Source organism: Micromys minutus (genome assembly GCF_963924665.1).
Source record: "Micromys minutus genome assembly, chromosome: 1".
In the NCBI taxonomy this organism is placed as follows: domain Eukaryota; kingdom Metazoa; phylum Chordata; class Mammalia; order Rodentia; family Muridae; genus Micromys; species Micromys minutus.
Window position 1 is genome coordinate 249,943,905 of NC_137969.1, and position 26,177 is coordinate 249,970,081.

General features: G+C 50.7%; 1 protein-coding gene across 5 annotated transcripts in view; it reads right to left on the reverse strand.

Annotated features, from left to right (window-relative positions):
• Positions 1 to 26,177, reverse strand: part of BCL11B (BCL11 transcription factor B) — a gene marked incomplete at both ends in the record, with an annotated part of 85,688 nt that overhangs the window by 31,091 nt on the left and 28,420 nt on the right. For 2 of the 5 annotated variants that reach the window (XM_080908097.1, XM_080908096.1), the window contains one exon: positions 17,356 to 17,571. The exons of the other annotated variants lie outside the window; for them this stretch is intronic. In XM_080908097.1, coding sequence (XP_080764223.1) covers positions 17,356 to 17,571 — 216 coding nt within the window. The remainder of the gene's footprint in view (positions 1 to 17,355; positions 17,572 to 26,177) is intronic. 5 annotated transcript variants of the gene reach the window in all.

Consider the following 26,177-nt stretch of genomic DNA (forward strand, 5'->3'; position numbering starts at 1 on the left):
GAGACCACAGAGGCCATGTGACAGAACAGGGCACAGCACAGCCAGGGTTAGAGCTGTACGAGGATAGGCCCTACCCTGGATGGAATTCCAACAGAGCACCCGGAAACACGTGGGACCTCAAGGGAAGAACAGGCAATGTGCCAGACCCTCATCTCAGCAATGTCTGGGCGCCTGTTCCTGGGAGACAGCCTCGGGAAGCCAGAGTCTACTTCCAAAGCAGCCAAGAGCCACCTGGAGGGGACCCTGGCATCCCTGGCACTGTGGAATATGAGATCCCTGGGGTGGTACTGGCTGATCTGCTATCCTCTCTGATATCCTCAGGTCAAAGACTTTCTTTCTGTGATCCACTCAAGGCTGGGGGTCTGACTCCAGCACACACTGGCTCTCACCAGAGAAGTCATTATCTATTGAGCCCCTCCCTCCATTCAGGAGAACCCTGTCGGAACAGAAGAGAGGCTTCAACTCATGGCCAGGATGATCAGTTGCTACTGTCTGCCCTTCATCTTGAGCTATCCAGGTCAGGGAAGGTGGTGATCACCCAGTAATGTCTGCCATGGTACAAGAAGGAGCTGCTCAGGCACAAAAGCTACACCAAGCCCAATGCACCCCATGACGACAGCACCCTGCTCCTTTCAAGAGAAAGAGACAAGGCCAGGACTGTAAAAAAGGGAGGCCGTTGTGCTGTTCTGAAAGAATGTCTGAAACCACCAGGAGTGCGGGTTGACTAGACACCCGACAGCCGGGACTCTCAGGACCCTGGGCAAGCAAGCGTGCAGCTTTCCTGGCAGGCCATCTCGTCTACAGATGTGCCTACTGTCCACATCTTCTCCAGGGAGAAACCATTTCCAGATCCACCCACCTTCTATCTAGTACGTTGCCCAGCAGCTTTGCCTGGGTCTGAGAGGCTCCTAAGTGAGGCCCAGCAGCTTACGCTGGGGATGGAGAAGCCTACCACCTCAAGTCAAGGATCCTCCCTGCTCTGGTTTAGAGAGAGCCTGACAAAACTGAGAGGCAACTTAGGGAGTACCTCACTCTGGCTGGAGGGAGAGAGAGAGGGTAGGCCTTGCCACTGGGGCACAAGAATGCCCCTGACAAAAGGGTTTCCAGATCTAGCCAAGCCCAGGGTCCGGGCCTTCCCATCACCCCTCCACCTCAGGGTTCTGCAGGCCTCTCAAATGATCATGGACCAGACACCTTCACCTGCATACATTTACCAAACAACAAGATCAATCAGCCCGCCTTGCCGGAGCCTACCATGTGTCAGTCCTACCCCAAGCACTGTACATGTGTTTGCTGATGTAACAGCATCGTTGTCTTTAAGCAGGGAAGGAAACTGAGGCTGGAGCATGAAAGTGAAGAGTCACCCTGCTACAAAGGGGCAACGCTTTGTGCTCCCTTAGTGTTCTCTCATCCATTCTGCCTCAGGCGTGAGAGCATCAAGGGGGTGTGGACATCCACCCCGACCAAGCCCATCAGAACCCTCCTGAACCACAGCAGGGCTGCGCATTTTGGGTGCTGTTTCTACACCCCAGTTCTTTCTCTGATCCTGCTCATTTGTGGCTCTGGATCCCCTCTTGAAGTACCACAGCAGCTGATCTCAAACAGGTCTCAAACACACACACACACACACACACACACACACACACACACACACACGCACGCACACGCACATATTGTATATGAAGACATGCAAACACACAGACTACATTTGCATCTTACTGCACATGCACACATCTATCTACAGCTGTCAACAAATGAATAGGAACAGGGGTATGCATCTATACCTGCATGTTCATGCACATGAACACACTTGTGCACCCATGTAACTACATGTTTTCCATACATGTGCTCTTGTGTACATGCCTGCTTGTATACGTACATACATAAAAGCATATCTATGCTTGTTCACATGTTATAGGTTCACGTGTAAACTACTAGTGTATGTACCCACATTACACACATGTATATGTGTACACACACCCCTCTTGGACACTATTACCCATTGTTCTTCCTTCCAGGGACAACGCCTGGCCTCTGGAGCAGAAACACACGGTCCTGGCTTGCTGGTCCATTCCCACTCTGAGGTTCACGACAAACTTGTCCCCTCCCTCCAGAACGCCCTGCAGCTGGGCCCTTCGTTCTAAATCCTTATTTATTTTATGGAAGATTTAATGAGTAAACAAACAGCCTTTCCAGGCTGTGTTTCTCATCACTTTCTCGGGCTTTTGCTTCTCGCTCGTGAAAAGAGGAAGCTTCAGCTTAATACAAGTAAATGAACTTGAATCCCTGCCCACTCCCCCCCTACTCCCCTACCCACATCCCAAAGAGAAGTGTTATTCCAAACTCAGAAACCACACTCTATCCCATTCCAAGCCCAAAGCCTTTCCCATGGCAGCCACCAGTTTCCACACGCTCATCCTCCCCACCCCTGGCTTGTCTCTCCTAGGTGACAGACACCAGAACCTCCTTCTACCCAAGGGTTCCGATGAGCAGCAGGTATGCTGCAACCACTCTCTGAGTAAAGAGACATAAAAACAGAATGTCCCTCTAGTCTGCAAAATTCAAAGACTTGCACCCAAAGCTGTGGAGACACAATTCAGGTTCATTTGAGAGCTGCGTTTCCAGGGGCCAGTGTTCTGCAACTATGCTAACTTGCCCTTGTTCTAGGACTAGAGCAGGCAGCCCACACCACAGGAAACAGAATCCCGCCCGCATCTGACCTTAGCTGTCTGTCACACTGGGCTTCTGCTTTGACCTGGGCTCAAGAAGCGACCAGGGTCAGCCCATTGCAGCCCAACACTGGCCTAGACAGATGGGAACCAGGAACGCTCAGGTCAGATGGAATAAATAGATCACACTGATAGCAACAGGAACACACAAGGGAAGGACCCAGAGTCACTGGGAACCTCCTTACCACAATCTTTAGCAATAGCTGAGAAGTCACAGTAAGAGAAACACGCAGCTCAGGAAAGTTGATACCGTATTATCCACAATATTATCTAATTCCCTCACCAGCCTGGCTACATTTCTCCAAAATGGGTACAAACCCACCCCCAGTGACACCGCTCTACCTACATATGTCCTTCTCTTGATCATCAAGAATGTCTGGGATCTTCCCCCACATAAGCAGAACCCCCCCACAGTGGGGGGGGGAGAACAATTTCTGAGACAGAAATGGACGCCCATCTCCTTAGAATTCATGTGAGCATCCAGACATGGAACCTTATCAACCAGACATTAATCATCTGTGGTAATTAGACACCCAAGACCATGCACGGGGAATCTGATGAGCCCAGAACAGAGAAAGAAACTCCGGGAGAGCAAAAGCAAAGGAGAGGAAAGCACCGTACCCGACGGCAGAGGGCTAGGTTACCAAGTGTCTGGTGGATTACCCAGCGATGAGATTTAATTGCAAGGCTTAGCATGAATGTGATGCTTCCCTTCCAAAAAAATTCGAGGAACGTCAAAACCACTCTCATCTGGACTAGTGTGACTCATGCTTTTAATAGAAGAACTTAATTTTACTCGGGAGGAATTTGGGCTCGGGAAAACATTGTCTAAGAAACACTCATTTTAGACCCCGGACAACAGGAAGCACCACACACACACACACACACACACACACACACACACACACTACCCCAAAAGTAAAAATAAAGACCCTGAGCCAGTCTTCAAGACTTTGTTGGGAGCCACAGGGTGTGGCTTAGTTTTCAATGGGAAAGTGAGGAGTTAAGTCAGTCGGGCAGGTCCTGGCTTAGCCCAGTGGCCTGGGGCAAGTCCTGTCCCCCTCTCTCTAGAACACGTTGGGTGGTACCTATGAAAGAAGCCCAGTAATGAAGCACAGGGGCTCCTGGAACAGTCCCCCGAGGAACAACCTACATGACCAAGTACAGACACAGTTAAAGTGAATCTTTTCCTGATCTCCAAGGGTTAGGGTGACACAGTTCCCCACAACCACTGAAAAGAGGCTGAACACCATTAGCTATCTGAAACTGTCCCATCCAGGACGGCAGGGTGAGCCCACGACACCAGCCCCTCCAACTCCCACTCTCAGATCCCAAAGAAAGCACAGGGAACCTGGGCCTATGGGTTCATAGATCAGCTGTTCCATCGCCAGAAACAATACAACGACCCGCCCCTACGGTCCCCAGCTGGTATCTGCAGAGACCCCAGAACGCACAGGCTTCAAACCTACCTCCCTTCCAAAACATCTGAAGCTGGGCTGTGTGGGCTACACACTTCCCACAAGCCTCTGTTCCCCTGGTAACATGTTGTTACATTTCCAGAATTCTCTACAGTGGACCTTCCAGCCCAGCAGGTCCAAGATGGTATTTCCTGCCATCTTGAAGGAAAGACAGATCCCAGACACCCCCATTTCCATATGTGAGGATCTTGCAGGTGAGTTTCTGTCTTATGGAGCTGGGAAAATATTACCAGATGCCTGTGTCACACACGCTGGGTCTCAGAGCCACTGACCAAGGTCTCTGTCCCTGCCCCTAAGTCTCCAACCTAGGGATGCTACCCACCCAGCCCCCCACCCTGCAATTAACAACAGATATGCAAATGTCCCTCCCCAAATCTTCCCCAGCCCTGCCCCAGCCAAGGGACAGGCACTAATTTATAAGTTGCAGATAATGTCACCGACCATTCATCCAAATGTGTCACTAACATCCCATTAGACTGTAATTATTTTTTAATTAAAACTAAGAGAATTGGCATGCCCGAGCCGACTTTATGCATCTGTTATGGGTTAAAATAGCTTTTAAAAAATGTTTCAGAGACCACAGTCTATTGTGGCCGCGGCCTCTGCCAAAGAAAACGCAAGCTTGCTTATTTTCTCCATGGGGCGCAACAGTGCCTGTGTGTGCCGGCACAGAATCGGCTGGCCGTGAAAAGAATTCTAAATAAAACACAAACATGGAATTTGGCAACGCCACAGAAGCAAGCTTAAGACTAATTCCAGCATGCGGACGACGCTCACATAGTAAGTCTGGCTCCAGCATAAATGAAACCAGGCACTGTAAAATACCACGGCAAGTCGGAGCCTCGGCTTAAAGAGACAGGACGCTGACTGCAGGTACCCGAGCCTATAAAGCCAGCTCTCGCTGCCTCCATAAATCCATAGGTTATTAGCTGTTCGCATCCAGCCGATCCCTTCGTAAAGAGATGCTGCGTACTAAGAGGAAAAGAAAGGGGAGGTCGGCGAATGGCAGCCGTCACTTCGAACTTGACTTTTAGCTCCGATTCTGGAGCTGGGGTGGGGGGGAGGGAGGGGGAAGGCTTCGTTCATTATCTCAATTAGAGCAGAAAGGCTGAGACCTCAAATGCACAAACCCAAAATGGAAGAAGAGCTGCGGCACAGAGGCGGAAGGAGCCGGTAGATGAAAGATGAGATGCCCGGAAAAAAAGAGCATGGCTAGAAGTCAAGGCTGGCTGGGGCAGCGACAGAGGGTTATCTCCACCCAGGAAACGGCAGCCGTAATGATCTTGGGGATGATAATTACAGTTATAAAAACAATAAGATGTGACAGTCAGGGCCAGCTGCTGCTCGAGGCAGGGAGTGGATCACAAAATGGGAAAAGTCTCAAAGGGAACGTTTCTGGAGTCGCCGTGCCTCAGTTTCCCCATCTGTAAAGTGGGGTCGACGGGGCTGCCTTCCTGTCAGAGACCGGGAAGGAGTGCCAGCATGAAACCCATGGTAAACATGTCATGTTGTCGTGGCTGACTGGGACACTCGGTTGGCATCGGTTCCATTTCTCTTCAGATGAGGAAGCAGGCTCGCTCACCCACCCACCGTCACAGCTCGTCACAGTCAGGATGAGAGCCCACCATCCACTCCAAAGCCTTTGGTCTCCGTGTGTGCCACACTCCGGACTGACCATGATGTCTTGGCCTCAGTACAGTGAGTTCCCTAGCAGGCACTGGGAAGAAAATCTGTCTTCAGAGACACACTCACACCAAAGCCACAGCAACCTGCAATGCTAAGCCCTCCCTTGTCAGTACATGCCTGTACCAGGGACATCCAGTACCAGGCAGAAGGGTAGGAGGGGCCCTAGAAGGTGCTAGAAGGTCCCTTAATAGCACATTCTCAAAGTATACCTGCAAACACCGACATAAATACACATTGATAGGCACACACAGATTCACACACACACACACACACACACACACACACACACACACACACACACACACACACACACGGCTTTTTATTACAGAAACTGTGCCAGGCCCAATGACCCTGGCAGAGGCAATGGGAAAAACGGGGAGATGACATGAGGCAATCTTTGGCTCCCAACAGGAAAGCTTGGAACACTTTCCCCTCAAGCCCTAGTCACTCCAGCAGGTCTGCTGAGGTAGCAGGCGGGGCTTGTCTTACCACGGGTTCCCCCTCGCCCAAACAGGAGCTGAGCCAGCTATCAATCAACCAGGGCAATGGCTCCCTGTCCAGGTAAGACCAAGATGGCCCCAGCTACCTATCAGCCATAGAAGCTAGAGTCTGACTCTCATGAACCATTCTCTCAGCAAAAGAGGGCTGAGGACAGGGCTCCTTAACTTCAGACCCTGCTCCCCCAGGGATCACCACTCGACGTCCTGGCATTACCACACTCTGGTGGCCTCTGAGATGCTCTTCCTAGGATGATACCCAACATCCTAGAAGACACGGGCTAAAAATACTCCTGGTTTCTCAGAGCTGGTTTACAAAAATAATTATGTTTTCTTAAAAAAAATAGAATATAGGCAAATGTGTGTCCAGCTATTTTTAGCTTCTATTCAACTCTGTTAATTTTTTTTTCTCATAATCATTACAGGCCTTGTGAGAAACCATCCCCCTCCACACACACTTTGTACTCTTGACGTGGGTTGGACTGGTGGGGCCAGATGTGGCCAGATGTGGCCACAGGGCTTGCCACAGAGCCTGAGGAGAGCTGGCCAGAGGTGTCAGGCAGCTGAGAAACGTGACATTCCTGTGGCCATCTCATCAGGGACCCACTCTGGAGTCCAGCAGGGGAATGCCACACAGTGTGTGGAACTGCCCCAGATCTTAGCAGATCTCCCCAAAGCAACCAAACTGATGTTTCTTCCCTGAAGAGCCCTACAGTCCAGCAACAAGGGGCGTGCAGGGGGGGCTGCTAGTGAGACCCAAAATGTTATACATGCCCGTGACTAAATGGGTGGGGGGGGGAAGCTGTGTGTGGCCTCATGTGGATGAAATAAAGGATTATAATAAGAAGCCATCCTGGGTGGTCTAGGTGTACCCTTAGCCTATTGTCTAGAAGAGGAGGCTGAAAACTGCAGTGGCCACTATGTGCCCACAAAGGTAGGAATTCGAATGATGTGGCCAGAGGCCAAGGGACTCCTGGAGTTATCCGAAGCTAGAAGATGCAACGAAGGCCAGAGTCTAAAGCAATGGTTTTCAACTTTCCTAATGCTGCGACAACCCTTTAATACAGTTCCTCAGGCTGTAGTGCCCCCAACCATAAAAATTATCTTCATCGCTACTTTTTAACTGTAAGTGGGTACTGTTGTGAATCATAATGTAAATACCTGTGTTTTCAGGAGGTCTGAGGCAACTCTGAAAGTCTTGTTTGGCTGTCCAAAGGCGTTGGGACACACAGGTTGAGAACCGCTGGTTGACAGGAAGCCAATGCCATAACTCTGAATCTGGCTTCTTCCAACACCCAGTTTGGGTTCATTTGCCACAGACAGCCACAACACTCATGAAAAGGATTCAGAGATAAGACGCAGAGCAACCCTGAGCAGTCATCTATGCAGAATTCTCAGAATTTCTCTACCAATCTACAAAGGACCCAAGGCCATTCACAAGATACCCTCCTTCCAGTCAAAGGATCGAAGCCAGCAAGAGCATCGTATGAGACAGAAACTGTTGACGCTCAGAGAGGGCAATGGGTTTCCTTCTAACACAGTACTCCAGGCCAGGCTGCCTCCAACTGACTGAAAACAACTCGTTTGCCCAAGTTTCTTCCCCAAATCTCCATGCTGGATGGATGTTTAGCTGACTACTTAAAACCAGCTAACTGAGTAGACAAAGCTGTCCTGGGGGAAGTTAGGGGACTCGACCCTCCCCAAGAATTAACCCAAAACAGAGTTAAGCCTGAGTCAGTGGGGTCTAGCCTCAAATCATACCCAGGATGCACTAACCACGTCCCTTCAGCCAATTCCCATGTTCTTGATGCCTTCTTAGCTCTAGAACCCAGCAACTGGAGCCTTACGCAGAATCAACCAGGGTCAAAAACAGGGCAGCTTCCATGGAAAGACTGGGCCACTGCCTCTAAATTAATAATAATAAAAATAATAATGGGCAACAATGAGCGCAGAGTCACCTACGATCCCGTGATCTGGGTATGCACCCAAAGGAACTTAAAGCAGACCTTTGAGTAGATAGATGTACACACCCAGGGTCACAGCTGTAGTGTTGACAACAGGCAAAGATGGAAGCTGCCCGGATGCCCACTGACAAAGGAATGGAAGGGCAAAAGAGCAAGTGGAAGCCATCCGCACAAGGGAATAGTACACGGCCCTAAAATGGGAAGACGATTTCACACCTGCCACACCATGGATGAGCCACGTGTGTACACACACACACAAACACACACACACACACACACACACACACACACACACACACACACACACACGGATGCAGTACACTGCATTCCCTACAAAGTGCCTGGAGCTGTGACGATCAGAGGAGCAGATAGTAGGATGGTGATTTCCAGGAGGTGGAAGAGGAGAAAGTGCCAGAGAAGAAGGGAGGTAATGGCTGGCCACATAGTAGCCATGTGCTCCGCTGTAGTGCATACTTAAAAACGTCTCAGAATGAGGCTAGCTCTGTAGCTTCGTGGTCGGGCCTTGCTTTAGCAAGCTGGAGGTTCTAGCAGTGGCAGCACCAGCGACATCAGCAAAAGTAGTGACCACCTATCAGAATTGTAAATCTTACATACATTTGAGCCACCATAAAAAAATATTTCACGGCTCTACCTTTGAAACATTGTGACGATCAGTTCTCCAGGAGCTGAGAATATCATTCACTTGATACAATGTTTGCCTAGCCTGCAGAAGACCCCTGAGTTTGATTCCCCTCACCACAGAACCTGGATATAGGGACACACACCCAGCACTAAAGCAGCAAGTTCAAGGCTAACCTGGGTTACATGAGATCCTGTCTTAATTTTTTTTTTAAAGCCTGTGGTATACCATGAGCCATCAATGGTTGGTTTCTTTTATGATTAAATGAGCTGGTTAATAAAAACCCAAGGAAACTCAGAGCAAGGAGAGCAAGCCTGAATTAACTAAGTCCAGACTAAACTCACCCTGAGTCACTGACACATCCACCCACCCGCTAGAGCAGGCCTCACCCCATCAGCGGTCATCACCTTATTAAGAAAGGCAGTAATTAACGTCCAGTTTTATGAACCGATCCCATCTGCCGGTCTCTGCAGATAGTAAGTTCCGTTTTGCATTAACCTCCTTGGAGAAGACCTGGGCCCTCTGACCCCTTCTACAAGAACGATAAAACACAGATGGTCTTATTATCCAGGGCTCCGGAGGAACATCACAGTTCACGTCTGCGCCTCTCCCTACCAGCACCTGCCAGGTAGAGGTGATAAGAAGGGCATCGGTGCCCAGACTCAGGGAAGCCACCCTCAGACACGCCATCCAATACCGAACTCCAGCCACCTCTGAGATGTCAGTGTGCAGGACACCAAATCCCAAGGAGAGTCCAAATTCAAAACTCAGAAGGCCGGAGCCGAGGATCTCATGCACACTGGGGCATCCTGACCGTGTCCTGAGGGCCCACCGCTAGGTATAAGGCCCCAGATGGCAAAGGGCAATCAACGCTGCTGCCTCTGTCACCTGTGACCGCACACTGAGGTGATGTGCCATTTCCCGACACTTATTAAGTAATGTCCAGAGAGAGGACCACAGACCTGGCCAGAGCACAGGGGACTGGAACACCTCACACCGAGAGACCCCATGGCTTCTTCCCACTCCTGCTCGGATCCAGTTGGCCGCTCGTCACTTAGACAAACCAGATTCCGACTACTCAGAGTTGCAGTAAAACACCTCCAGTAGGCAAACCTCCCTCCTTCTGCCCCGCCATGGACCCTTCTACTCACTTGAGCAAGCTCAAGGCTCTGGGTTTGTCTCTAGGAAACATAAAAAGGTGGGTGGGGTGTTCAAAACTATAATTCTTATGTCTAACTGTGACTTTTAGAAATCCCGACATCATGTCTTGTACCACGGCAATGTCACTGTGTCACCAACGGCCACCCCAGTTGTCACTACAGTACTGGACTTCGGACCAGTCCTGCACCTCACCTTGTCAGACCCACAGTGTCCTAAGCTCCTCAAGGTGCAGGCCCTACCATAAACACAGGAGAGGCAGACCGCACAAAGCCTGGCTGGGTCAGGCTGGATTTCCACCCAGACACTAGAAACCCCCCAAAATTGCCTTAGGGCAGTTTGCCAAAACTGCCGTCCATGGGCTCCTGTCTCTTCTTCCTCATCTTCCCCGTAAGTCCAGTCTTGCATGAAGACCCACATCAAAGCAGCCATGGCTCAGCAGGACTAACAGGCAGCCTTCTCCACCTCCTACCTCAGGCGTCTCTGACACACTTCAGTTCTCACACACCCAAGGGTCCCATTTCTAGGACAGGGTCAGACACAAATGTGGTCAGTGAAATGAAGAACCAAGACAACCCTTTCAGCGACTATGTCTAAGTGCCAGGCGCTTTTCCACCAGCATGTCCTGCATCTGTTAGGCAGGTACAAGGAACCACTGCAGCCCAGTGGGAGGGCGGAGGGGACAGGCAGCTGCCTGTGACCTCAGTTGGGTGGCCTGGGCCCCCTAAGAAGAGGATACCAGAGTGAGATGAGGGGTTACCTCTTCTTGTAGTAAAGATAAGAACAGGATGTCAGGTAAGGGGCAAGCTGGCACATAGTAGGGGCTGGCACATAGTAGGTTTTGTGGATTAACAGCAGCGAGTTCTAAAACTGGTGAGAGTAACAGATGGCCCTTCTCCCCTTTCATGAATGCTACGAAACTCCCGAGTGAGGATTGTCACAGATCTGGCACCTGTGAATCATGGTGCCCAATCTAAACAAGACTCCATGCCGCAGTTCCCAGGGTAGATTGGACGGCAGCCCTGTAGGCAGTCTCAGAACAGAAAAATGCCTGGGGAGTGGCCACAGCAGAGACCAAAAACCTCATGAGAGTCCCAGGACCACCTGTTTGGGGCTCATTGCTGTCAAAATGCTACCCGCTGCCAAGCCCCAGTGCACAAGAAATCGGACCAGCTGGCAACACAGAAACGGGTTTTCTAAGCATCTCCCTGGGATAACAGGTGTCCTTCAGTAGCTCTCAATGTGAACTCAACAAGGGCCAGGATGTGGTCCTAACAGAGTGATAGAGTGCTTGCCTAGCACTCATGAAGCCCAGAGTTCAGTCCTTAGCGCTACATTGAACAGGGCATAGTGGTATAGACCTGAAATCCTAGCCCTCCAAGTTAAGACAGGAGGATCAGAAGATCTGGGGTCTTCTGTTACAGGCATCAGAAGATCCTCTGTTATAAAATGAGTTCAAGGTCAGCCTGGGATACAAAAGCTGCTGTTTCAAAAGAAAAAAGAAAAAGAAAAGAAAAAAAAAAAGAAAAGAAAAGAAGGCAGTGTGGCCTAGTGGACAGAGCCCAAGAGAGACATAGTGTCAAGTCAGTCCTGCTGGCCACTTGTGTCTTAAGGCGTCTCCCTCCAGCCTGGTTCAGTTTCTCCGTCGAGATATCAAAGAGGTCAGATGAGATGTCCAATCAGGACCCCTAATCCAGACTCAGTAAGGGTTGGCTTGACCCCTTGGGTCACCCTAAACAAACTCATTCCTGGATGAGCTCCTCTCCTCACGGAGGGTGGCGGGCAGCCTCTTCTGCCGAAATCAGACCCCCTTGAAAAGAGCCTGTGGCTGCTTGGCTCGCAGGTCTCTGATGTCCGCAGCCGGCGCTGGGCCTTCGCATCCACTAACTGCTTTGCTTGAAAGTGCTGCACCCAGCGCTGCATTAAAAATTAATTACACATGCTATTTCATTGCCAGTCCATAATGTAACAAGCACCAGCTGCGCTAAACAGCCAAACTCCTTTTTAAGACAGCTATAAAAAAAAAAAAAAAGGAAGAAAGAAAGAAAGAAACAGAAACTGTTCTTCCAAATGCCTCTCTCCTGTCAGAGCAAGAAAAAAACGGTAACATCTTGTAAGGATTTGAACAGAATTCTTTGATTTAGCTCTGTCTTCTGAAAGGCCAGCAGAGGCCGAAATGGTGTCTTGTAGTAACGACTGTATCGTTGGGACCTCTTCTGAAGGTAGTCACCCCAGTAAGTCCTACCCTTCTGGCCAGTTTCCAGCCTTTGCCTTGAGCAGCTGCGCTGGGCCCTGTTGGTACCCAAAGGTGTGACATGCCACGAGGCCAGTGGACACTGGTCTTTTTCTGGAGACCTCCTTGTCAACCTCCAAGGGGGCTGGCAGCTCTCTGCTGGCCTGTGACAAGTCAGGGAGGACACTGTGCAGGTCTGGGGCAGGCACTGAAGGCATCTCGGGAGTCATCCCAAGAAGACACAAACAACAGACTGACCTATGAACCTGTTGTGTTGCAGAGGGTGACCTTGAACTTCTAACCCCACTGTTCGAGCCTGAGTAACCGGCTGGCACCGCACACCTACTTCACACAGTGTGGGACTAAGGCTCTGAACCCAGAGCTTCATGTGCGCTAGGCAAGCACTCTGCCAACTGAACTACATTCCCAGTAGAGCTCTCTAAATTTTTAATAATTCTACCGAGCCAGCCCCATTGACACAGGGACCCGGCAGTCACAGAAAGCACCCCCTCCCTCCCCCCCCCCAAAAAAAGCATTACAGTACAGAGGAACTCAAGCGTACATCTGCCACCTCCCTCTGGAAGCTTCGAGACACACACACACACACACACACACACACACACACCTTCATACTACTAACTCACAGCCCCTCCTTCCCCACATAGGCTTAAACGCCCCGCCCAGCACCCAGCACACCACACCCACCAAGCAGGGCCCTGGCAGGACCATGGAGGACCGCCAACCTCTGTCCTCCGGGAGAGTGGCTGCCCAGGGAGCCCCTGCTGCTAATCAAACCCAGTCCAGAGAGCAACAACTCTGGCTTGTTCTTCTTTCTGGTATGAAATGTGCAGCGTGCAGACCATATCATTAACATAAAACTTCAAGAAATAAGACCACTTTCCAGACAGACTGTATTAATTGCGTCAAGCCTCCACAGCTAGGGTGTTCTGATCCAAGGCATCCCATTGGAGGGCTCCGAGTATAAAAAAAATCAACACGGGACAAACACCGGGATATAACTGAAGGAGGAGAAGACGAAAGATTCTTCTGTTAAACCCCACTATTTACTTACAGGTAGCCTTTTATCTTTATCGTCCCTTTATCCCATGCCAAGAAACCCCAGACTAGTTAAATAACACAGCAAGCACAATTTCAGTAGAAAAGTAAATTGAATTTAACTTTACAAGATTGCCCTGTGATTCCAGCATATACTAATGACTGCAACTGACTCCCTCTATTAAGTCTAAACACTTCCACTTCCCCAAGCCTGGATGCTGTGTGTTCTTGCGTGAGACCTTGGACGTCGCCAAGTACATGCATTAATCACTCTGCCTGATGACCATTTACAGCTTCTAAATATGCAATGAAGTTTCTCAGTTCCCGTTCCACCTCCTAACGCTGGTGCATGAGGAGCCAGCCAAGAGGCTAAACGCTTTTAAGCATGGAAACCAGGGATGTGGTTTGAGGGACGCTCCCACCCAGTGCCAGATACGTAATGCCTGTCAGATTTCGAAACCCCCACTGCTTGCATGTGAATCATAACGTCTGTGGGCTTGTTACGTTCAGAGCATCGTTCTGAATGTCTGCCCTAAATGACCTCACGCAAAATCCTCCAGACAACCCTCAGAGCACGCCCGGTCCTTACATCCATTTCACAGATGAGAGGACGGAGGAAGAGAGGCCACACACCTAGCTACACACTTCACTCATGAAGGTGGTCTGATATATTCTGAAGCCCACTTTTTGATCATAATGTCTCAAAGCAGGGAAGGGTTGAGGAGAGGATGGGTGGAGCCCAGTGACTTTCAGCTATCTCTTGAGTACCCTCAGATTCTACCTTGGGGCCCAAGCCAAGCCCAGACCCACAATACCCCAACCTGTTCTAGTCCATATTACATTCATTCATGTGTGTGTGTGTGTGCTTGTGTGTGTGTGTTTGTGTGTATGTGTGTGTATACACATAAGCATACACACTCCCAAGCCTCATGTTGTAATATTACATTCATTCATATATGTGTGTATATACACATACATATACACACATATAAATATATACACACATGCATACATACATACATAATATGGGTTTTGTACAAAAAAAAGGGAGGTGAAGCCTACAGAGGGACAATGACATGCTCATGGTCCTTAGACAACAGAGGGCAGGGCCACTGGCTGTGGCTCTTGGTTACACAGCTACCTTGATCTGAGAGAAGACCTTTTAGTTGCCCGGAGCACCTAACTCGAAGCCACAAAAGATCTGTGTGGACTCCATGAGAAATGGGGCCCCAGTGTCCCTTCTCCCAGCTGTGACCATCTGCAGAAGCTTGGGCTGGGTGAGAGGGGTCTTAGCAGGACCTGGCCATGTCTGGGTAGTTTTCCTCTCCCGTGAAATCACACCCTTCTATAAATAACCCAGAGTGTGTTCGCGGGCATGCAATTAACCTGTGTGAAACTCGGGCCTCCTGAGTTAATTTGAAGAGATGGGTTCAGAGCATCCTGATCGAGAAAGGGACAAAGCACACTGAGTGTGCCGCCGCGTTCGGTTTTTACGGCCCCTCCTTCCTCTAGGGTTCCTGGTGATTTTATGCCTCCTCTGCAGCTACTAATTAAACAGGCACTAAAAACACTTCAGCAAACAGCCCAGTGCCAGGAACAGAACCAAAGGGACAAAACCCACTGGAAGAGGATACTTGAATGTGTCAAAATTTATCAGAAAACACAGCACAGCGGTGCAGCAGGTGACGCTAACAAGGCAGCGCAATGGCCAAGAACAGCACTGGATACAGGACAGGAAACGGAAGCAGAAAGACAGCAGGTCCCTCAGGAGGCGTCTCCTGAGAGGTCCGGGGGCTCAGACCCTCGCGGCGTCTCACCTCCCCCGTACTGCAATCCCCACGCGTGGACAGGATGCTCCAGAGCCCTGAACCCCATGGCGGCCTCAGCCTTACATGTGGAACAGGTACCATATGGGAGCCAGTTCTTTTTCGTGTTTTTTTTTTCCTCCACTCCCATCAGCCACGGGACACGGTCCCCACATACCTAACTCTGCCTGTGTCTATGTGCCCGAGGGCCAGCGAACTAAGGAATGAGCCGGCTTAGGCTGTGAGACCTCAGGGCTCGGAAGCTCGTCTATACCAAATGCCTAGTTCAGGACAGAGAGCTACTCTTAAGAAAGCAAGGAGCCCGTGTGAGGACAGACTAATGCCAGAATTTCCTGGCTGCCAAGGCCCTTGTCTGTCCTCCACTGGGCCTGGGCAGGGGCCATGTGGCTAAATGAACTAATCCCCAGGCCTTAACCCAATCCTCCAAGGGGCTCAGCTGGGACCTCCCAGCCTTTGCCCCTCCCACTCATTTATAAAATGAGCAGGGACAGGCTCCTGCTCAGCACTTGACAGAAAGATACCAGGAGAGCCCAGTCACATCGAAGGAAAACTCCGATCTGGCAGCTCCTACGGAGGGTCAGCAGAAGGTTAAGCTTACCGCAGTGGCAAATGGAACATGCAGAACTTGACTGAGTCTGACCATACACATTCAGGCTCATCTTTGCTAGCGAGACCCCCACTAAGTGTGCACAGGGCTGCAGCACCCATTCCAAGCCAGAGAACGGGGCACGTGCCCAACCATGCAGGTATCCCAAGCTTGGTGAACTGGATCTTCCAAGCTACATGAAGCCTCAGTCAACTGGGGGAGCAGGCTACCCAGGAAGGCAAGCCAGCTTCCTTGGAAGCTGTTTCAATTCCTTCCTGGGTGACGTTGGTCTCTGCTTTATACACAAAGCACAAACCCAGTAAAGAACCAGAGCTCCTGGTCTTGAATGGGAAATCCAAGGACATAACCACCTGTCACAGCAGGAGTCTGAGGCCCGGTACTGCAGAATGCCCTCCTAGCAGGAAGACCAGGGAGGTCTCACCCTAGAGCAGGGGCTACTTGTCTTGTGCAAAGCTAAAGCTCCAAGAAGAGGTCCCTGAGACCGTGTCAATGAAAAACAAAACTTGCCCCATAAAAATAGTTTTCTTTTCACAGCTTGAGTCAAAAAAAAGCCTGCAACGTGCCTGGCAATGTAGCAGGGACACACTGAATGTACCCCAACGCCGCAGCCACCCTCTCCTGGCCCTGGCCACGGAAACCAGGCCACAGCTGCTTGCCACGTGAGTCTGTGTCAGCATCCTGGCTCCCAAAGCCACAGTGTGTTGCAAACCAGGCCCCACCACGAGGCTGCAGGGAGGGCCTTCTCTCCTCGACCTTGTGGGGACCCTAAGCCACAGAAGTCTATGTTTGTGGGGAGTCTGGGCAGGGAAGCAATAGAGGCTGTGTTGCCACCTGGCTGGAGATGCCCTTTGTGTATCGGGGTCTCACTGACCTCCAACAACGGCAGAGAGGTGCCTGGAACAAGTCGGGGTCCACCCAGATGGAACCACTGACCGTCACAGCCCCGCGCCCCAGACGCCCACAATGCTGTGCTGCTTGCCATGGCCACAGCTTTTTTAAAAAGGCTCCTCTTTGAGAAGCCTTTTTTTTCCCTTTCCTCTAAGTTAATGGGCAACACATTGTCCCAAAGAGAAAGTCAGCATTTTGAACGGCTCCAACACTGTACACAGACAACCCAGGAATCCTCTCCTACCCTTGTCTGGGGTGGGTGGCAGAGGCAAGGGGCAGAAGGAAACTTCAGATGTTAAGTGTTATCCAATTAGACTTAGGCTAAACAGCCCAAAGAGATGAAATCTGGAGGTCGGGCGGTGGATTCTGGGAGTGAGACTCTCAGAATTTCAGGCCCCTTGACCCCCCTGGAAACCGACACAGGTTTACAGTTCAGTTGACATCTTTGGCATCTCTGCTTCCATCCCCCCAAAAAAACTTTCTGGGTAGGGGGTGTGCACCACCCCAGGACCCCACCTTAGGTCCCCGGCTCGGCCCAGGGCATAGCCCGCCATCCCGGGAGCCCACCTCCCCCACCGCAGCGGCTCTGTTACCTGACAACTCACACTGGCATCCAAAGGAAGCCTCCATCTGACCCTCACCCTGAGTCCCGTCGCCCGAGATGGGGCGTGCACCACAGCAAGGCAGCGGGAAACAGGGTGGGAGAACGCCCAGGGCACGGAGAGGTGAAGTAATCGCGGAGGTGGGAGGGTGGGAAGAGGAGGCAGCTATGGGGACCATCGGTGGCAGCTGGGCAGGCCTGCACGGCCCTGGAGAAAAAACAATAGAAAACACTGGTCAGTTGGGCCCTGGACTGTACAAGGGGCTTGGGGCACAGGAAGGGGCCAGGGTCCCAGGGCTACAGTATAGCCTCCAAGAGGGTTCGGCCCCCGAGGACACCAGCCCTACGGGGATGACAACTGGGGTCCAGGAGCAAGGGAGAAGGGGTGCAGAGAGGACATTAGCAGGGGCCACACCTACAGCTGCCAGATAGTTTGGGGGGGGCTGCCTTTGGAGTACCTAGTGCAGGGGGTTGGCACAGAAGGTCTGTCAAGGCCCCCATACCTAGTTAAGATTCCCTAGAAGGGTCTTTCAGAAGAAACTAGAATGGGCTTCATTTGACGATTTGTTCTGTCAAAATATGAGCAACCCCTCTTTGAACGAGTCGGGAAGCTATCGGTCTGGGTTCTTCAGACAGACCTGAACCACTCCAGGTCTGTCTCCAAGGGTCCGGACACCAGTGAACCTCCTGCCTAGATGATTACCTCGGGCTTCTCTCCAGACCCTGGCAAGCAGCACCCAACTCACAAGGTGCCCTGAGCTCCTCCTCCCCCCCTTGCCACAAGAACACCCAGCATGGCCCAGACCCCTCTTCATGTCTTCATCCTGGGAGTCCCCACTCGCTCAGTGACAGCCAGTGACAGCAATGAACGGGGCCGTCGAGGGTGCTGCCCTGCCTCCCTCCACGCGGCCGGCCCCACATTGAGCCTCCACTGCCAGCAAGGCCTGCGTTTGATTTGGCCATTTATCTTACATTGGTTAGGAGACCACCAGGGCAAAACATTTGTGTGAAGCCCTTGCCAAAACCACAAGTGAAAAAGCCCAAATTCCCTGGGTAAATAATTGAGCAGAGAAGCATCAGAGAGACAAAAAAAAAAAAAAAAAAAAAAGTCAACAAGATGCTGGACAGCTAAGCCTCACCAGCTCTGCAGGGGAGAGGCCAGAGCTTCACCTCCTGGTACCTGCAGATCTGCACAGCCACCACAGAACCACACAGGCCCTCGGAGAGCCAGGAGCCTGTCTGTCTTCTCCAATCGGGTCCCTAACATGCTCCCGAATATAAGAACGTAGGGCAACCGTTGCCCAGACCCAAAGAGAGGCCAGAACTGCAGGAATCAGCAAACCTTAGCAGTTTCGAGCATCCTCAAAATCCCACTGCTTAGGACGATGTACATACAGAACCGTGCACATACATGACCATGTACATACAGGATGCAGGTACTTGGGGCGCTGTGATGTCCAGGCAAGAGGCGTGTGTCGGCGCTGACACTGCTGGACCCTGCCAAGGCAGTGACATTTGTGCAAGGGACCAGTTGCTTCTGCACCGTCACACAGCCCCAAAAGGGCCTGGTCAATAAGCCCAAGAATGGTTCCAGTCCCAAAACAAGAGCAGCAAGCCGTATCAGTTCTCCTATGGGCCTCAGACTTACCTGGCTCCCTTGGAAGGCCAGTGTTTGCCTCCAAGCCCTCTGCATTAGACACTGTACTTGACCCTATCCACTAATGGCCTTGAGTCCCCGTGCGGGGGAGGGTCCTCCTAAAAGCCATCAAGGTGAATTTCAACCAAGTATAAGATAGCCACCATTTTTAACAGGTAGGTAGGACCTCCACTCCACAGGGAGAAACTGAGACTCCAGAGGACACACTCTGGGACATGAACATGGCAGTGTCTCCAAAGCCTGACTCTGCTCCGTTCCCATCTCTGTAGCTGCAGCTGGAGTGAAGTGACCAGGGTACCACGTATCCTGAAGCCAAGGGCCACGTGGGGATGGAGAAAGACTGAGCAACCTGGACCTCAGCCCATCCATTAGTGAAAGGAAAAAGCTTCTGATCTACAAAAGGCCATAACTCAGCCAGCACCACATCTCACAGCCGAGAATGCCCACGGGAGCTCCTCAGAGTTGACGCTGGCAGAAAGAATGGCTGAGGATCAAAAAGGAAATAGCATGCCTCCACAGCCTTCTGGAAGGATGTCCCTGGGGCTGAACCAGGGTCTGTCAAGATGAAGTCACATTCCCACACCGGGTAACACTCTGGCTAGACAGGCGGCCACAGGTCCTCATCAGGTATGATCACCTCATTAAGGTCTAACTGCTCAAGGGCAGAGAGTGTGGGGTCAGATTAGGACTTTTAGAGCAATCTCTGCCCCAGTAGATGTCCCCTCTAGACGCAGCTTACCTCCGAGCTTTACACACAGAGGGACCCTGAAATCCAGCTCCTGCAAAAGCTGAATGAGAAGTCACCATGTTCTAACACCATGGTGAGCTTCTGGGCAGCCAAATAGCAGGAGACTGGGTACTAATTACCAGGGGCTGGGGGCGGTGGAGAACTAATGGGTTCTGTGGTCTTCTGAGGGTGTGATCAATTAAACAGTAGTGACAGCTACGCAACAGTGTACATAAATCCGAAGCCCCAAACGGAACGAATTAAAACAAGTTTCACAATACGTGCATCTCAATTTAAAAGGAAATCGAAGGTGAGGACCGTGTCTCTAGGCCTGTCCCTGCCCACTTCCCAGCCTCAGCTTCCCCTGGAAGGGATGCCAGACCTTGGATCTAGAACAGACTCTGCACCTGACACACAGAGAGGGGTGCCAGTCCCGGGGGAGGGGTGCAGAGACGAAAACAGAGACAAAGACAGAAAGATTGACAGGGACAGAAAAAAAATGGGCTCAACTTCTACCTAGGCCCTCAGTGGTCACTTTTTCGGTCTCAGTTTCCATGTTTTTAAAGGGTCTGTCGGGGGCAATCCCCACGCAGCCAGAGCCAGACACCCTGTGTGCCCACTCCTTACTCACAACGGTCTTTTATTCCCTGACCTGGAACTTTTCTCCAGCCCCCTCTCAGCACAGAGCCTGCTGCAGCGGGGAAGATGTCCTATTAGCTTCTGTAGGATATTTCTTTAAAAAGCTCTCTGGGGTGTGGAGTTCAGTGTTGGAGTACTTGCCCAGTATGCATGGGGACTTGGGTTCTGTTCCCAGGCGTCCTAAAATACTGAACAGAAAATGTGGGCCTGTGAGGTGGTTCAGCAGTTGGGGGTTCATTCCCAAGACCCACAGAAAGGTGGAGAGGAAGGACTAACCCACAAAATTGTCCAGAGCTGATTGTGTGCCACAATTCGTTGCACACGCAGGCGCAATTCAATCTTACATCTTCTTTTAAAAGACACTTTCTCTTGCAGTCTAAGCCAGTCCAAAAAGACCCACAGGTATCAAGGTACATGGGGGAGGGGTGCAGGCGCTATCTCAGCTTCTTGTAGGATCTGAGCACCTTAATGGAACCCTTGGCTGCCTCCATTCTTATCATAAAAGAACATTTTAATTAGGGCAAAAGAAATTTTTTAAAAAATGATACTTGTATTATGTCATGCAAGCATAAAGCATTTATATGGGGTGGGGATATATTATTTACCCCTCTCAAAAAATGTGAAAATGAGGCTCCAAGGTCAAGGTCAGACTGACTTTTTGGTTTTTGAGCCACCTACGAAAGAATATCCAAAAGTCTCCAAAACCGGCCTCTGGTACGCCGGCTAAAGTCCAAGCAGAGGACAAGACCACTGTGGGTGCTTTCCTGCGGGTGAGGCACTTGGAGGGAGCCTGAAGCCCACCTCCTTTTGCGAGAGCAGTTCCTGCAGATGCTGGGCTGCATGCCCTGCACATGCGCATTAAAGCAGCAACACGCCCACCACCAGGAGCCTGTAGACACAAAAAATGCCTGGAACCGCCCAGCTCCTGTTTGAGGGAACCAAGCCTTCCCGGTGCAGGGTGCAGCCTTCCTGGTGCAGCATCCTCGGGGCCGCCACTCTACAACCGGGAGGGGGCAGATTCCATGTTCCTAGCCCAAGAGGCAGCCTGGCACACACCGTACAGAAGTCTATTTTTCTCCCTACTGGTGCCTTTCAACGGATACATTTTTTTTTAAGGCGAGAACTCCTACTGATAGTTCAAAAATGAGTCAGAGATCAAAGAAGGAGACAGACAGCCACGCCAGCGCGTGTGAGCGAGGGACTCTGGCGAGGGAACCTGACAGTCCCCGCGCCCCTCCCCCCCCTCGTGCCAAGACATTAATTCTCACAAGTCGGAGAAAATTACTATGCATGAATGCAAAAAGCATGATCAGGAGTAATTAACATGGCTTCATATGCAAATTTTATTAATGCAGAAGTACAAAGTCATTATGCAAATGAAACTTACGTCAACTCTCTTGACAAATATTCATCTCTCTGAGCTCAAGTTTCTCTTTTTTTATTTATTTATTTAATTCTATCTCTTCCCTATCCCCTCCCCCTTTTCCCTGTTTTTGGGTTGTTTAGTTTTTTGTGGGTTTTTGTTTTCTTTTTTTTTGGAGGGGGGGGTTATACTAGGATTGACCAGAAGGACTGAGGAGGGAGATTTGTGGTCCCAGTGTCCCCAGAGGGTCCAGCAAGCTACAAGGGCTGTTTGACAAGTTTGCTAAGTTGTTTTTCAACCAGAGAAATTTATTCTTGCATTGTTGATTTTTTTTTTTTTTTTTTTTAGTTGTTGGCAGGTATAAGATAGTTCATAGGAGAAGGGAAATTCAAAAAAAAAAAAAAAAAAAAAAAAAAAAGGTCTATGGGCAGCAGGCAGCCAATCAAAACGCCAGAGCCAGTAATGAGAGGGATTGATGGCTGTTTGGCTTTTACTGCAGGGTAATGAACTAGAATCCAGTCTGAGGAGGGGAGAATATGAATATTCATGAGACTGTGCTCCTGCGTTTGATGATTAAAGAAATTTTTAATATTCAAATAAGCGCTTGCCAAGTGATTAACAAAGAGCAAGCACGCAGAAATATGGAAATGGGAGCCGGGGAAGATTCGAGAGGCGAGCATACTGTGCGGGGAGGCAGCCCCGAATTCCGTAAACAAGATAGGCAGATAACCCAATTCGCATGCAGGCAAATAAAAACATTTGTTTCTGATCACTTAAATATTTTGCCAGCTACTTTGTCTTAAGGACGATAAAAAACGCCGTGTATTAGGAGGGTAGAGGAAAAATAACATGTAACCAGACGCATTGCTCATATTTAAGAATCATTATCCTGACTCGAGCCCGCCTCCTCCCAGCTCGACAGGAAATTAAGATTCTTTTTCCGGTTTGGTAGAGAGAGAAGATGGAGGTGAGGGCAGATTAGACTGGAAAAGCCAGAACCTGCTCAGCTCATGACTCCCTGTGGTGGTACCACATAGACACAAGCCTTCATCCAAAGCTACAGAGCTAGTCCAGAGGCCCAAAAATTGGTAGAGCGTGCCACGTGGAGAGGAGGAGCTCTGGTGCCCACGGCCTGGGCACCTCAGGATCTGCTCTCACTGACCCTGGTGTAAACACAGAAATTAGGAGTAGAGAAAGTCAGCTCGGCAACCAACCCCTCTAGCTGTCTGCTGAGGTTGAGCTCTTACAGTAAAGGCTCCGCCACGGGTTCGCAAGGAAGCGCATAATAACGGTATTAGCTGGTAAAATAATCCTGCAGTTAAAATTCACCTAATTAGCAGCCAGTGACATCCATTTTGGCAATTTCCTATTTCAAAGGGGCGGGTGCCACCTTCATGGAGACAGGCCTGGATAACTCCCCAGACAAGGCCTGGGCCTGCCATCACTAGCCTCTCTAACACTCCAGTTTGTTGGGGGGAAGGGTGGGGTGAGGTTGGGGGGAGTAGCTGAGATAGAAGGAACAGAAATGATCCTGAGAAAACCTCTCTGTCACTCACTGTCACAGCGACCCAGGTCTGGAGTGCCAAGCTCAACAAGTAAATTCTTTTGTTCTTTCGTTCGTAAGAAATCAAATGCAACACTAAAACAAAGCAGAAGAGACCGTCTATGGCTCTAATCAACGTTATCTCTTGCCGTGAAAAGCTAGAAGCCAGGCCAGACCTCCAAGACAGAGCTAGAAAGCAAGTCAGGGGAAGGCTAGCCGGGTTCACGGCCCCATAGCATGACTGTCCAACCTAGAAACTCTGAAAAGGTTGAAGGCTTCCGGACCTCCCTCCTCTCACTTTTTGGATCCTCAGTGTGAGCAGGATGCCCCTCTGTGTCAGCAACATAGAGCATGCAATGGCCATCACAAATCTGCAGTCCCTGGCTGGGGAATGGGGGACACATGAGTCCTTTGTCACAAGGGCAAAATGGGGTCTCACAGATGTGTTTAGAGTTCCTCCAGGGTCCTCACAGGGGAGACAAAAGACCATCTAAACTCACAATGCCCTTTCTCAGGACTGCCTGCTCAAGGGCCTTACAGGTGGCTGGGGGTGACCGGATGTTGGATACAGATGGAAGAGCTTGCTTTATTTCTCCACTGTCCACTGCTTATGACTGGACTCAGAGAAGGTCTCTGTGGGTGTCCATGGCAAGGAAGAAAATGGCCAGCCACAGCCTGGAGGACCACAGGCAACTGCTCCTGTCTGAGCCTGAAACTACTGTTACTACCTCTTCCTGAAATGACCACACGGGGACACCACTCACAGCCCCATGTGCACAGCTGGACACCTTCCCTGCAGCCAGCATGAGAAGGCTCAGAGGCACCCTAGGAAAAAGCAGCACATCTTCTGGATCCTGAGCCAGGCTGCCTTCCCCCAAGCTCCTTCCTCATCTGGCATCCCTGTAACTGCCAAAGACCATCACAGTTTTAACTCCCTGACAGGCGGCCCAGGGAAGGGTTAAGGGGTGCAGAGAAAGGGTTGTGCCCTCTGACGGCACACCAAAACCTGAGTTCTGCCTCCTGCCAGTGTTGGAAAAGAGACCATCCTCTCTGGCAGCTGCATCTAGCAATCAAAGCTGGTACCCAGCGGTGCCACTTCCCAAAGTCCAGGAGCATTTGTTTCAATGACTGCCAACCCTAACTTCCTCAAGACAAGAAGCTGCTGAAATCCCTGGGGCAAGTAGGTACCCAAAGCCAGGTGAAGCTACACCACCTGTTCCAGAATCTTCCACCAGCTTCCAAAGGCTCCAAGGACGGATCGGGAGGATAGTCCACAGGTCACTAAGGTGTCATATGACTCTGAAGCATCCCCTCAGATCTGCCCAGGGTGAGGTAGAGGAGCTGAACAGTCAGTCCTATGAGCATCACCCTCCAACCCCCAGATGGACACCTGCTGAGGAAACTGGAAACCGGAACCTTTTCTTTTGCTTCTCTTTAGGGAGCCTGGAGCTCTTGGAACTGGCAGGACGCAAGTTGGTCACATTCACCGGCTGCAAAAGCCTGAGCCCGGTAGCTTCGGGCTGCTGCGTGCAGAACAGTAAATATCGCTCATTAACTGTGATCGTGGCAGGCTTAACCCACCAAACTAGGGTCCAGGATTCTGGGAATGAGAGGGCCTAGGGACCCCGGAGGAGGAGGCCATGTGTTTAACTAGAGAAACACGGGTGAGCACATCTGTGACAGAAAGAGAGAAGCTAGAGACGCCAGCATGCACCAGGAGCATGCACATACATGTGTGTCAGAAACATGGACAGGTTAAGGCATCTACCTGCAGTCTACAGGGGCCAGGACAAAGCTGGGGCTGAAAGACTCTCTAATCTTACCTATAAAAATAGCCAATGCAAAGGAAGCCCCTGTTTCCCACCTTAGGCCTTTTATCCTAAAGCTGCGTGGCCGCATCAGCCCTTATGAGACCCGGCCCTCCAATCCAAGTCCATCAAATACTTCAGAAACTTCATCTTGGTTTTGCCTCCAGAACAAACAGTTTACCACATGTGTGCACGGGCCCAGAGCCCAGGAAGATAGCGCCTACAACTGGAAGTCAACAGCCCAGTACATTGTTTGCATTCCAAGAAAGAGCCTGACACAGGTCAGGACCCTTCTGTCCTTTCACAAATAAAACTTAGGATGGGACTCCAAGGCCAAGCTCCCTCCTGCGCCCCTCATCAGCTCCCCTGTTTCTTTCCTTAACAGCTCAGGGAGGCGGAGTCGAGAGGAAATCCATAGTGAAAACAAGTCACGTGACCAGAGGGAACTAACCCAGGAAATGAATTGTCAGATTTGGGGCCTCCTGGGAGTTTTAAACGAAGGACTCTGTTGGGCCTGACATGATAACCGGCAAACACTGAACTTGTCCCTGGTCAAAAATCTGATCCTGCACAAAAATAAGGTGCGAAGCTGCTGAGTTCAGGATTGGAGTTCGTTGTGGTTAGAAGGGGCCAGGAGCTCCAGCCTTAGCTTCTGCTTGGGGAAAACAGAATAAGGAGAGAGGAGATGCAAGTCTGAACTGTGGGGATCCTGGAAAATTGGGGGGTAGGGGGTGAAACCCAGTGCAGGCCGATAAAAAGAACGAAAGGAAAGGACCAACACGGGTTTAGAGCAGCGACTCCAGCCCAGGACTAGGAGCACACTGAAGGTGCACACTGGGGAGGGGGGTGCGGGGGGCTACCCAGGTGAGGCAAGTCAGCACAGCCACCCATCTACAGACTGGACCCTAAAACCCCAGACAGAAGTGAACTCCCAGCCCCCGGGTTGGAAGGGTTTCTTGTTTCAGATGGAATAGAAGTAAACTTGGTAAAGAGAAAGTTGGGGGGGGGTGTCAACCATAAAGAGGGTCCCTCCCAGCTAGCCTTTAACGGCATGCTTTATTTGTATTGAATGTGTCA